The following is a 12375-nucleotide window of genomic DNA, read 5'->3' on the forward strand; positions in this document are numbered from 1 at the left end:
CACTTTTCTTGTACCTATTTTTTCACGAATGACTTCAGTTTTCAGTTGGAGATATTATTTAGTTAACATTTTTTATTAGGGTTATGGTTAGATGCAAACTTTTCCACCTGACATTTTTGACAAATAAGAGCTTCATCCCTCGTTTTACATGCTAATATGTATCTTTTATTTTCTTTTTTTCAGCTAGGAAGAGCTTGATTTAAAAGTTTGTTGTTTTTGATGTGTATTTTTACTAATTTAATTAGGTATTTCAAACACAGTGTTGTTTTTAAAATGTAAATATATCAATTTTTTTTCTTTTGTATCTCTCTCTCATATATATACAGTATATCCTGGTTGTATTACTGTGCAGACAATTTAGTCTGCACAGTATAGTCACCAGAATGTGTTGAACTCGTATTGATATGTTGTATGAATTCAGTCAACTATGTGCTGCAGACAAGATATTGACAACCTATTCCTGCACCACATAACCCCCATTTTTTTAAAAAAAAAGCTGAGCTATTACCTTAGCATAACTAGAATGAGCTACACTTGTGTGTCTACGATACACTTAACCATTGAAAACATTTGTTATCACCAACAGAACAAAAATATTTAGACTTCATTGTGTCAAACAAATTTCAGATTTTTAGTCGTTGCAGACAGAAATCAACATTAATGTGTTATCCACTGTAGATTGTGATGAACTTTTCAAACTCAACCATGCAAACTGAATCTGTTTGAGTTGGAGGAGTTGTATGGTATTCTTGGAGTATGGAGGGAAAGGAGGCCGCCCTGAGACGCAGACAGATCAATGAGACTCCCACCACAGGACGCGCCTCAGTGTTGCACAAGCTAACTTCTCCTATTAGCGCTCAGCAGGCGCAGATTGAGATTTGGTCGATGTGCTTCTGCACCAAACCTCGAACAGCGACGGGGATCCCAGAGGCGTCCAGCCCAGGCGACCTTCTCACGCGTCCCTTCTGTTATTTATTTTGTCGTGTGTAAGTAACGTTTTTTGTTATGCTACCAAAATATAGCGATCTGTAAGTGTCACCCTTCTCCTCATGCAGGATGACAATGCTGACCTATTCTACAAACAGTCGCATATCTGATAAACAATTAAATTAATTTCTTATTTCCAGCTGGCATTTATGCTCAGGCTGTTCCTCTAATGTCGATGACGTTTTTATCAGATTGGCGTCAAATGAGTCTAAATTTGCCTGAAGATGAGATACAGACATTTATATTCTACCGAGGCTGATTCATTACTGGCGTCATTATCAGCTTCTTGGAGGTAGAATTTGTCTGAAATAACTGATTCATTGTGAATTAAACTCAAAAATATAGATTTTAGATTGACTGAGTCGCCACTGTTGAGGTCACGGACACAATTTGTTCACATTAAAACATACATTTCATGCGTCGTATTAAAGTTTCCAAGTTTAGTTAGTAAAAAGATAGATGTTCGTTTTCAGAACATTTCTAGCTGAGGAAGTAATTAAGCCAAAACGATATGAAATATATATCCATTTTGCATTTAAGATAAAGGCACCTGTATCTGTCAATATTTTAAGCTTCATCCAGATCAAATTCACTAAAATAATGAAATGTTATTGCATTTTGGGCAATAAAATGTTTATTTTCTCATCTAAAAAAGGACTTGAATGACATTTCTAATGTCATTCAAGACAAGCTTTTTTTATAATATTGTATAAAAAAAGCTTGAGGTTAAATGAAAAATCTTTAGAACATGCCAATTATTCCCCCGGATTAATAGTTGGAACAATCGATTAATTGTCTAAATAATCAATTGTTTAGTTAATCGTTGGGATAATTGATTAATAAGAATAAATGATTAATCATTGGAATAGTTGCTGGAATGATCAATTCCTAAAATAGTCGTTAGTTTCAGCCCTATTTATTTGCTCATCCTTTCCCGTTTTATTAGTTTAAATCCAGAGATGAAGTAAACCGCAGCCTCACCGTGACGATCAGGCCTCTCTCCTGGAAGTATTTGACCAGAGGAATGGTGTTCTGCTTGAAGTTGGTCAGGCGACGGTCGATGGCCTTCGGGTTGTCGTCGGGTCGCCCCTGCTGCTCCGCCCTTTTCTGCAGCCTCTCCTTCAGGCGGCTGTTGGTGCAGGCCAGGAAAACCACCAGGTCTGGAGTGCAGATCTGCAGAGAGAAAACTCATGTGTGAAGCTGTTAACAGCTTGGAAGAGGCTCTGTTCATGCATGATGGCTATAATCTGACTGTGAGCTGAACACTTCACCGAAGTGAAGCAGAGAGCAGCTGCAGGGGTTGATATCATTCAGAAATGTGGACACCATGTTTCAGATAATAAAGAGCTCATCTCAGGCAGGATTTCAGAGGATGAAGATATAAACTACATCCATTCCCTTTGTTTTAAATACCTGAAAGACTGCAGGCATTATCTTTGAAAATGACCTGCAGCTTTTCATAAAAAATATTGATGTTTTTGCTTGACAAACAGCAACATAGGAGTGTGGACACTCAGGAAGTTATTGAACACGATTTTCTTGAAATTGCAAAAACTGCATTGACTGTCATAGTTTTAAAAAAATAGTGAAAGAATGGCAATTTGCTAAAATTAGCTAAAAATTAAAGAATATTACATTGTTGTATTTTTATGCTAATATAAAATTACCTCATTCTGGGACTGGGCGATAAATCCATTTTATTTGTTTTTGAAGATTAAATTAGTTGAAAAATAGATTTTTTTTTCACCAATGCATCCCTTGGGTTTCCATTATGTTTTTTTTTTTTTTTGAATGAAGTGATAATAATAATAATACAGTTGTACTGGTATATGAATAAAGTCATATGACAAAAAAAATCTAAATAATAAGAGAATAAATTCTTAATATTATCAGAATAAAATCGAATAAAATTAAATGCAGTTTTATGAGAAAATAATATTCTTCTACAAAAAACAAACTGTTTTTCTAATATTTTAAGACTTTTTTCTGGTAAAATTGCACCTTTATTCTTGTAATATTATCACTGTATTCTTGTAAAACTAACCTAAAATTTGTGTAGCCTGGACCTAATGCTCCCTCGACTGAAATAAACTTCCAGAAAATATTTATAATATATTAATAATTAATGTTTTTAGAAAAGAAAGTGAGGGGAGAAAATCTGTTAAAATATAAATATTTTTTTACAGTTTTAAGCCACATCTCCCAGTCCTGCCTCCTACTGGTCTGGCAAAGGTATTGCAGGAAGGTTCTTGGTACTTCTACAGTAATGTGTTGCTTTTCGGACAGGATAGATTTTTAACAAAAACAGAAACAAATATGGTGTAAAAATAAATTACTTCTCTGGCCTTCAGTTAAAATCACGGGGGAACGTTGCTATATTATGACTGGGACCGGTTCTGCAGTATTGGGCCACTAAGTCTAAGGCACGACGAGAGCAGGAATGATTTACGATTCATCCCAGAAACCTGGCAGCTGAGATCCCACTAAGAAGGTCTGTCCCCCAGAGAGCCTTGAAATTAATCAGCTGGTTTAAAATTAAACTACAACCTGAACGGGGAACCAGTGCGAAGAGTTCAGTGTAAAACAGCCAGCCTCCCTGTAACGTCTCCTTTTGTGGGTGAATTATTGACATTTTGTAATCCAGGTCTGAAGACACCAGAAAAGTGAAAAAAACAACTTAACTTTATAAATGATTCCTAAATGACAGCAAAAAAAGAGACATAAATTAAAATGGAAAAATAGCAGTTTATTTTCTTATAAAATCAGTTATTGGATAAAGGAGATGAGAATATTATATAAATTTTTAAACAGGCATCCGTAGGACGGAAACAAACCCTCTGGTGTTTTCTTTGACCATCCAGAATTATACAAGTGAGTTGTAACAAAGGGAAATGAAGACAAACTCGTGGGTATTTAATGTACATTTTATGTGCCATAGTCTGAAACTAAAGTAGTTTAAATGGTTTGGTACATTGGTCTGTCTGTGACAAACAAAAAAAGGTCAACACTATAAAACTGGCTAAAGATTTGGTTTGATTATTTTTTATTAGTAAAGGATAAGGTGAGAGATTAAACTATTGGATTGATAAAATATGGATTACATGTGACTAAACGCACTTGAAAATGTTCAACATTGTTGTTTAGTAATTGTTTATAAGACTGTGCAGACATCTGAAAGAAAACAAAAAGCTTGCGTAACTGGACTTTTTTCATATTTGAATAATCTGAGATGCACTTGAATGCACCACAAAACCGCAAACTGTTGTTATATTGTGCAGCATTTTGGTCTGGTTGAATCCTCCATGCAGCTGGATTTGGACTTCAGATGATTCTTTTTTTTTTTATCTGTGATGTTTACATTAAGTTAGACGATATTTCACGTGAGTAATTCAGTACTGTGGTTGCATGAGAAGGCTTAATGTTCCCAAATAGCAGGATTTAGTGATTGCTGGGGGTCCCTCTGTTTTGTTTTGGTGTCGTTTTTAAAAGTTGCCTAACAGAACGTTGTATTGCACAATTAATTCCTCACATGAACATTTGTTTGGAAGCGAACAGAAATGGCTGCACCAGATATTTTTGATCAGAAAAGTATTTCCATTTTACCCTTCAACATTAGATCTGCCCATAGTCTTGAACACTTCAAATCACTCCTTAAAACTCACTTTTATTCTTTTGCATTTACATAAGTCGTATTGTAATCTACCTGCCCTGTTTGTTTCATTTATTGTGTTTTATTCTTAGATAATTTTAATCTGTGATTTTAAGAGTACAGTACAGCATTTCGATGCAGTTTATAGCCGTTTTTAAAGTGCTTCATAAATAAATTGACATTGACATGAGCGTTACTCTGATTCCTACCATTGCAACTAAAGGTGACACTTTATTTGAAGGGTTGTGCATAAGACTGACATGACAGTCATAAACATAACAACCGTCATGAACATAAAGGAGGCTTTATGGATGTTTACGACTGCTACAATGAAGCATCATTTGGTAAATAATGACACTTTTAATTATCTTTTTATGCAAATTCTAACTTTGCATTAAAAGGGTCATTACTGACCAAATAATGCAAAGTTTACACTTTTAATGGCCTTTTAGTGGAACTTTGCATCAAAAGTGTCATTATTTACCAAATAACGCTTCATGACAAATCCTCCATGTTCATGTCGTGTCAGTCTTATTCACACAACTTCAAATAAAGTGTTACTCAACTAAATTATCAGAAAATACCATTCCATTACAAATATGAGCACAATTTTGTCAATATTCTGCTAATGTAAAAAACCCCCACAATTTTGCAATTTCTATTACATGAGAAATGCAATTAAATCACACGTGAATAAGTTTTATCACACGATAAGTTGTTAAAAACGTGCCGCGCCAACATCCTCCAATGACTTCTTGTCGTCATCTTTTTCGAGATTTCCACCAGTTGTAACATCTAGTTATTGATCATGTGACTCGTATATTATATATATATATATATATATAAAAGTGTTTCTGTTGCAGTTTTGCAAATAAACCAATTTACATACGGTTGGAAAAATACCACCTCATTCTAGCACAAAAACCTTTTAGTAAATAAGAGTGTTTTTTTTCTGAAACTGGTGAGTTTCCATTAAGCAAATTCATTCTCAAAATGTCAAATTGTGCAAGTATACCTTGCACAATTAATTTGAGTTAATTAACTTGAGTATACCTTGAGTGAAAACGCAGCTGCTGACACCTGTCCATCCAGTTCACTGGAACAGGAAGTTATCCTTTCTAGAGTCATTATTCAAACTGTCTCACTTTTTAAAAATTTCCTACTGTTTCCTGTATTTACATGAAATGCATGCGATGAGCTTTCCACGGTCTGCATCTGATCTGGCACACTGCCATGGATAAAAATAACCCGAATGGCGTCTACAGAGGTGCATGCCACTGTTTCCAGTTAAAGTTTCAGTTTCCATGGAAACCATGCACACATGCATGTATTTGGCTGCTGATGTTGAGAGTAGGACACTGCCAGCGTTTGTTTGGAGAAGTTATTACTCGTTGATCTTTTCCTCATGTCACATGAGAGGAAGAAGATAAACGACAGACTTGGTTAATTTTTGCACCGCCTGTCGAGTCAGAGAGGTGTTTTGTAAAAAACAAACAAAAAACAACAACTTAGGAATTCTTAAAAAGGCTTCGTTTAAAATTTTTTTTATAAATAAAATAAGCAAAATCAATAAGGTGACGTTCTGTTGAATGTACTGGCTCAAATCAAAATATCAAAGACATTTTAATGGTAGTATTTCTGTCTCCTCCTGACTGTTTTTATTATTATTATTATTATTATTATTATTATTATTATTTTCACTGGGGAATTTTCACACCTTTGAAGAAAATAACAGATAAGATTTCACTTAGTAAAGCAGTAAAGTTAAAATTGGCATCAAGGCTGCTGCAAACAAAGCAGAGAGAAAAGAGTGGTACAAAGGCGGCACTATCTGGCGTTTTAATTTTTTCTTTATTAAATTTTGTTTTGCTCCTTTTGCTTCTAATAAATCTGTATCTGCAGACCATCAGGGGCCTCCGTCTGTCACCATAAACAATCCCAGTTTTTCTCCTTCAGCATTCAGCGTGCCGTTTTGTGATCTCGGGTGTGTCAACAGGCTTTATAGGAACGTAGTGTGACTTTTTCAAATAAACAAGAGAAATATCTACAAATGTGAATTCTTGGGGTAATTATCTAAATGTACAGCTGTTTCTTTTAGTCCATACACAGCAAAAACACAGAATCTACCCAGTGTTTGTTTGGTTTCTAGTGCAAATATTGTCATGATTAAGGGAATAAAGTACATTTGAATTAAGACGAAACTAATAAGTAATTTTTCATCAACCTCTTGAAGCTTAATTTAAGTAAATAATTTCTTACTAGTGATGAAAAAGTTCTAGTTACACTGGCAGGTTATCTCAGTTTTAACCAGTGATGTCATAGTTACTTTGAAAAAGTAACTTTAATCAGATTACTTATTGCTCCTTGAAAAAGTAACTTAGATTACTGATTACTTGATATGGAAAGTAATTAAGTTACATTGAAAGTAACTTTTTTAGTTACTTTCAGCAGCTGCTAACGACAACGCTCTGCCACCTGTGAAAATTACGTTGATCTTTGCCAAAACTTAATTGCAAGTTATTTTATAATGATAACATCAACAATATATCTCCACTTATAAGGTTGAACTGAAGGGGAGATAGTTTAATGGTTACAACAGTACAAAAAAAACTTTAGTAGTTTGTGTGTTCCAGTATTGTCTGCAAAACTATAAGTAGGATTTTAAAGTTGACCATTTTAATGGACTTTTAATACAAGTTTTAATGCAACTTTGCATTAAATGTGTCATTATTTATCAAATGATACTTCCTGGCCACAGACGTAAACATTCATGAAGACAGTTTTTGACAGTGTCATGTCAGTCTTATGCACGTCCTGTCAAATGAAGTGTTACCAAATTCTTTTTCTTTTATATCTACGATGCTCCTAATATGCTGTCATAAAAATCAGCGCTGTGCTCTCACATTATCCTGTAATTGGTTTCTGCCAGAACAGGATGTTTTATTCCTTTTCTGAAGTGTGACAGAAAAGTGTTGAAGAGTTACAACATCATCACCAAAATTACTCCAGTCCAAGGTTGTTTTATATATCAACATGACGAAAACATCTCATTTAATTGGTTTCAGACTTTATGTTTGCTAAAATGAGAATGTATGACCTATAAATGTACATTTCAGAGTGTCAGCTGAGCATTTTTGCTTCCAAACAGGCAGATTGACAGGAATGATGACGACAGAGCGTTGCCAACCTGCGGGTCGGTTTGTGAAAAGCCTGGAAGCAAGGACCGAGGGTGGACGGTCTCTCTGGGCGGCCATAAAGGGAGCTCATGAATGGCCGCTCTGATGCTTTAAAGGGCAAAGTGCCGGCATGGGGTGCGTAATGAAAATGGATGCTGCCGGTCCTCAGAGGACCAAACGGTTTTCCCCCAAGCCGAGAACTTAAAGAAAAGAAGTGAACCTTTCAGGAAAAGAGCTGGATGATGCATAAAGTAACGCTTAATGTGAGGGTCAGTGAATCGTTTCTTAACCCTTTAAAGGTCAAAGTATGATGGTTCAACGACATTGAAGGAGTTTTCATTTTCAGGTTTTCACACTGATATTTTCTGAGATTTGTGTTGTCAGTTCTGAAAGTTATACGTCAACGTAATCCACCTCAGTATCAATATTGTTAACCCTTTTAATTAGGATTACAGACCCATTCAATAAGCTAGGATATTATTGAAAAGTCAATATATTTCTCTAACTCCATAACAAAGACAATTAATATATACAGTATTCTATATTGAAACCAAAGACAGGTAGAGGAGAAGCGCGGAGATTGTTTAGCCAATCAGGACGCAGAACACAATGCGCTGTGAAAAACAATGGCAAAAAAAACCATCCGCGAAGCAGCGAGACGGTGAAAGGTGAACCGCATTATAACGAGGGTTCACTCACTGTATGTATATATATGGATATACTGTATATATCTATAGAAGCTATATATATAGATATCTATATATCTATATATATAGAGAGAGATCTATATATCTATATCTATACATATATATAGATATCTATATCTATATATATATAGATAGATATAGAGATCTATATATATATATATATATATATATATATATAGATATCTATATATATATAGATAGATATATATATATATCTATCTATATATATATAGATATATATATATAGATATATATATCTATATATATATAGATAGATATATATATATATCTATCTATATATATATAGATATAGATATCTATATATATGTATAGATATAGATATATAGATCTCTATATATCTATATATATATATAGATATAGATATATATATATATATATATGTATAGATATAGATATATAGATCTCTATATATATATAGATATACTGTATATATCTATATATATAGATATCCGTATATGTATATAGAGAGGTAGAGGTAGATATATATAGATAGACTGATTGATATATATATATATATATATATATATATACTTATATATACATATAATTATATATATATTTATATATATATTTATTTATATATATTTATAGAGAGAGAGACAGATATAGATAGATATCTATGTCTATATATATAATTAAATTTAGATATAGATATAGATATATATATATATCTTCCCCAGAAAGATAAATAGTTTTCAAAGTTTTTTCCAATTTGAGGTTTAGACTTCTAAAAACCTCTTTTAGTTTCATGCTGTTTACATTTTCTTTTCCCAAATCTCCCTTTAATTAATAAATTGTGTTTGTCTTATTTTCTGTTTAGAATTAGAAATAAAAATCTTACAATGAATGAACTGATGTTGTTGAACGTGGGGGAAGCCGGAGCACCCGGAGTGAACCCACAGCTACACGGAGAGACGTTTCCCACCGTGCAGTCCTGGCTTTTTAATATTAAAATGTCCAATTAACAACAACAGTAGCTCTTTATCCAATTACCACCAACCACCCAACCCACACAGGCCCCACCCCCCTTTTAAATCTAATGTACTGGAGACAAACTGATGTCTACGCTGGATGGACGTCACTTCTGCCTTTGAACTGGCGCAGACATGATGGAGTTACAGCCTTTTTGATTCGCCTCCACAGAGAAATCTTTTTAATGGGTCTCTCTTCTGGTTCAGAGTTGTTCTGATCAGCTGACTCTTTGGCTGCTTGAGTCTCTGATTCCTCAGGTGTTGTTTGGATTACATCTTTGTTTAATGTAACCTTTACCTGTGCAGACGATGTTCTCTGTTTTTTCATCAGATCACTCTCCCCCTCTGTGGAAACGACAGGAACCTTACCTGTTACATCTACTGAGACTTTGCAATGTTTTGTCTCTGTTTGCTCAGACGCTGCCTGTGGGATCTCTGGTATTATTTCTAAATCAGTTTTTGGCGTATCAGTGTTTCGGATCAAGTTTTGATCCGTCTCTTTTGGGTTTAAAATGGTTTCCAGTTTAGCTTTCTTTGCCTTCTTTTTCTTACATTTTGATTTGGTCAGTGGCCTTTTCTCATCTGGTTGATCCCCATTTTGTTGTATTTCAGGGACCATCTGGTCTTCAGTCGCCGGCTGTTGTTTACCAATCACTGTTTCATTTTTATGAATCTCAATTATGATGGTGCCTGTCTGATCCCCGACTGTTTCTGGTATTGAAACTTCTTGTTCTGTGTTTTCTACAGAAACTTTATCATTGTTGAGGTTTTCCAATTCAGAGGCAACTTTCATTGCTACCTTTCTCTTGTTCTTGCGTTTATATTTCTTTGGTGGTTTTCTCTCTTTCTGGTCTCCATTTTGTTGGGTTTCACAGACCGTTTCTTCTTCAGTGGTCTGTTGTTCTTTAGCGATGACTGTTTCTTTTGTATGAATCTCAGTTTTAACGGAGGATGTCTGATCCTCAACTCTTTCTACTGTAGAAACTACTTCATGTTCAGTTTTTTCTCCATAAAGGTTTTCATTTTTGAGGGTCTCCAGCTCACAATCAGCTTTTATTGCTGCCTTTCTCTTGTTCTTGCATTTATATTTCTTTGGTGGTTGTTTCTCATCTTGCTGGTCCCCATTGTGTTGGATTTCAGAGACCGTTTCTTCTTCAATGATCTGCTCTATGGAAGCGATCTCTGTTTCTATCATATGAATATAATTTTTAATGGAGGCCATCTGATTCCCACCTGTTCCTACTATAGGAACTTCTTCTAGTTCACTGTTTTCATTATTCAGGGTCTCCAGCTCACAGGCAGCTTTCATTGCTGACTTTCTCTTGATCTTGTGTTCATATTTCTTCGAAGGTTTTTTCTCATCTTGATGGTCCTGGCATCTGGATTCCAGCATATCTATCTCAGTTTGCGTGGAAATGGTTTGACAGACTGGTTTTAGTGGATAGCTGGTTTCCAGCATATCCATCTCCGTTTGCGTGGAAATGGTTTGACAGACTGGTTTTGGTGGATAACTGGTTTCCAGCATATCCATCTCCGTTTGCGTTGAAATGGTTTGACAGACTGGTTTTGGTGGATAGCTGGTTTCCTGCAGATCCATCTCAGTTTGCGTGGAAATGGTTTGACAGACTGGTTTTGGTGGATAGCTGGTTTCCTGCAGATCTATCTCAGTTTGCGTGGAAATGGATTGACAGACTGGTTTTAGTGGATAGCTGGTTTCCTGCAGATCCATCTCAGTTTGCGTGGAAGCAGATTGATAATTGGCTGCTTTCTGCTTTGGGCTTTCTTGTGAATCTGTCTGAATTTGTACGGAAACCATTAACTTATTGCTTTGTCTTCTCTCTGAAAGTACTTTCCTCATCATATCTTTCTCCTGTCTAAGTCTAGCATTGAGTTTTTTGTTCGTATCAAACATCTCATCAAGCTGTTTCATAAGGTATTTCTCTACTTCTTTGAATCTCAATTCAGTTTCCTTAAATTTGGCAAGACATGTACACTTTGCTTGACTTGTCCTTTCAGAAGAGTGGGGCAAGTTTTGAATTTCATTTATACTTTCTCCTTGAACATTTTCTGCTGTTTGATTATGAGGAACCTCCGTTAAATTCTCTGTTTGGATCTTGTCCTTTTTCAAGGAAGCTGCCTCATCCCGTTCTTGTGCCTGCATTGAAACATTTGGGGTTTCAATATTCTCAGCAATAAAACTTATATCTATGTGCGGTTCTGACTTGGGGAGCGTTTTCCAAATTGTCTTCTTTCCTCTGATGGGCAAAGCTGCCTGAAAACTTTGGTTTTCCTTCACAGGACCGTTATTGACGTCACTGTTTTCAGAAAAAAACGCAAGATCAATGACAGCATCAGGCTCAGGGAAAGATTTCCATAACAGTGGCGTCTTCTTGATGCGCTTCGTCTTTGATGTTTGTTTATCCTCTTTCTGATCCACTTTCTTCTGTGATTTTGAGATGTTTTTCTTTTCGGTGACCAGTTCTGTTGTAGAAATCACAGGTTCCTCTTTGCAAATCTCCTTCTTTGAGGAATTTTCCTGCCCACCTTCTTCTTCAGGCAGAGAAGTGTCCTGCTTTTTAACATTTTCAACGCCAGACTTAAAGGACTGTTCCTTCTCTGGTGTCTCCTGCAGTACAGAGATCGATTCCTGTTTGGTATCCAGTGAAGCGTCTTCCGCTCCAGTACTTTCAGCTGAAATCCTTTGATCAGCAGGGGCATGTGTCTCCAACCAGATTTGAAAGGGTATCCTTTTCTTCTTGTTGCGCCTGGTTGTTGGTGGCTGTTCCTTAGACATAGAGGGCTGTTCCTTCTCTGCTATGTCGATTGTCTCCTGCACTCCAGCGATGGACTCCTCCTCGCTGACC

At 35.5% G+C, this 12375-nt stretch overlaps 1 protein-coding gene across 1 annotated transcript in view; it reads right to left on the reverse strand.

The window, feature by feature from the left end:
• The window catches only part of ak5 (adenylate kinase 5), a 97552-nt gene that overhangs the window by 54416 nt on the left and 30761 nt on the right, over positions 1-12375 (reverse strand). The window contains exon 6 of the mRNA XM_005811454.2: positions 1969-2160. Within this exon, the coding sequence (XP_005811511.1) occupies positions 1969-2160 (192 nt within the window). The remainder of the gene's footprint in view (positions 1-1968; positions 2161-12375) is intronic.

This window comes from Xiphophorus maculatus, chromosome 6, assembly GCF_002775205.1.
Source record: "Xiphophorus maculatus strain JP 163 A chromosome 6, X_maculatus-5.0-male, whole genome shotgun sequence".
NCBI lineage: Eukaryota > Metazoa > Chordata > Actinopteri > Cyprinodontiformes > Poeciliidae > Xiphophorus > Xiphophorus maculatus.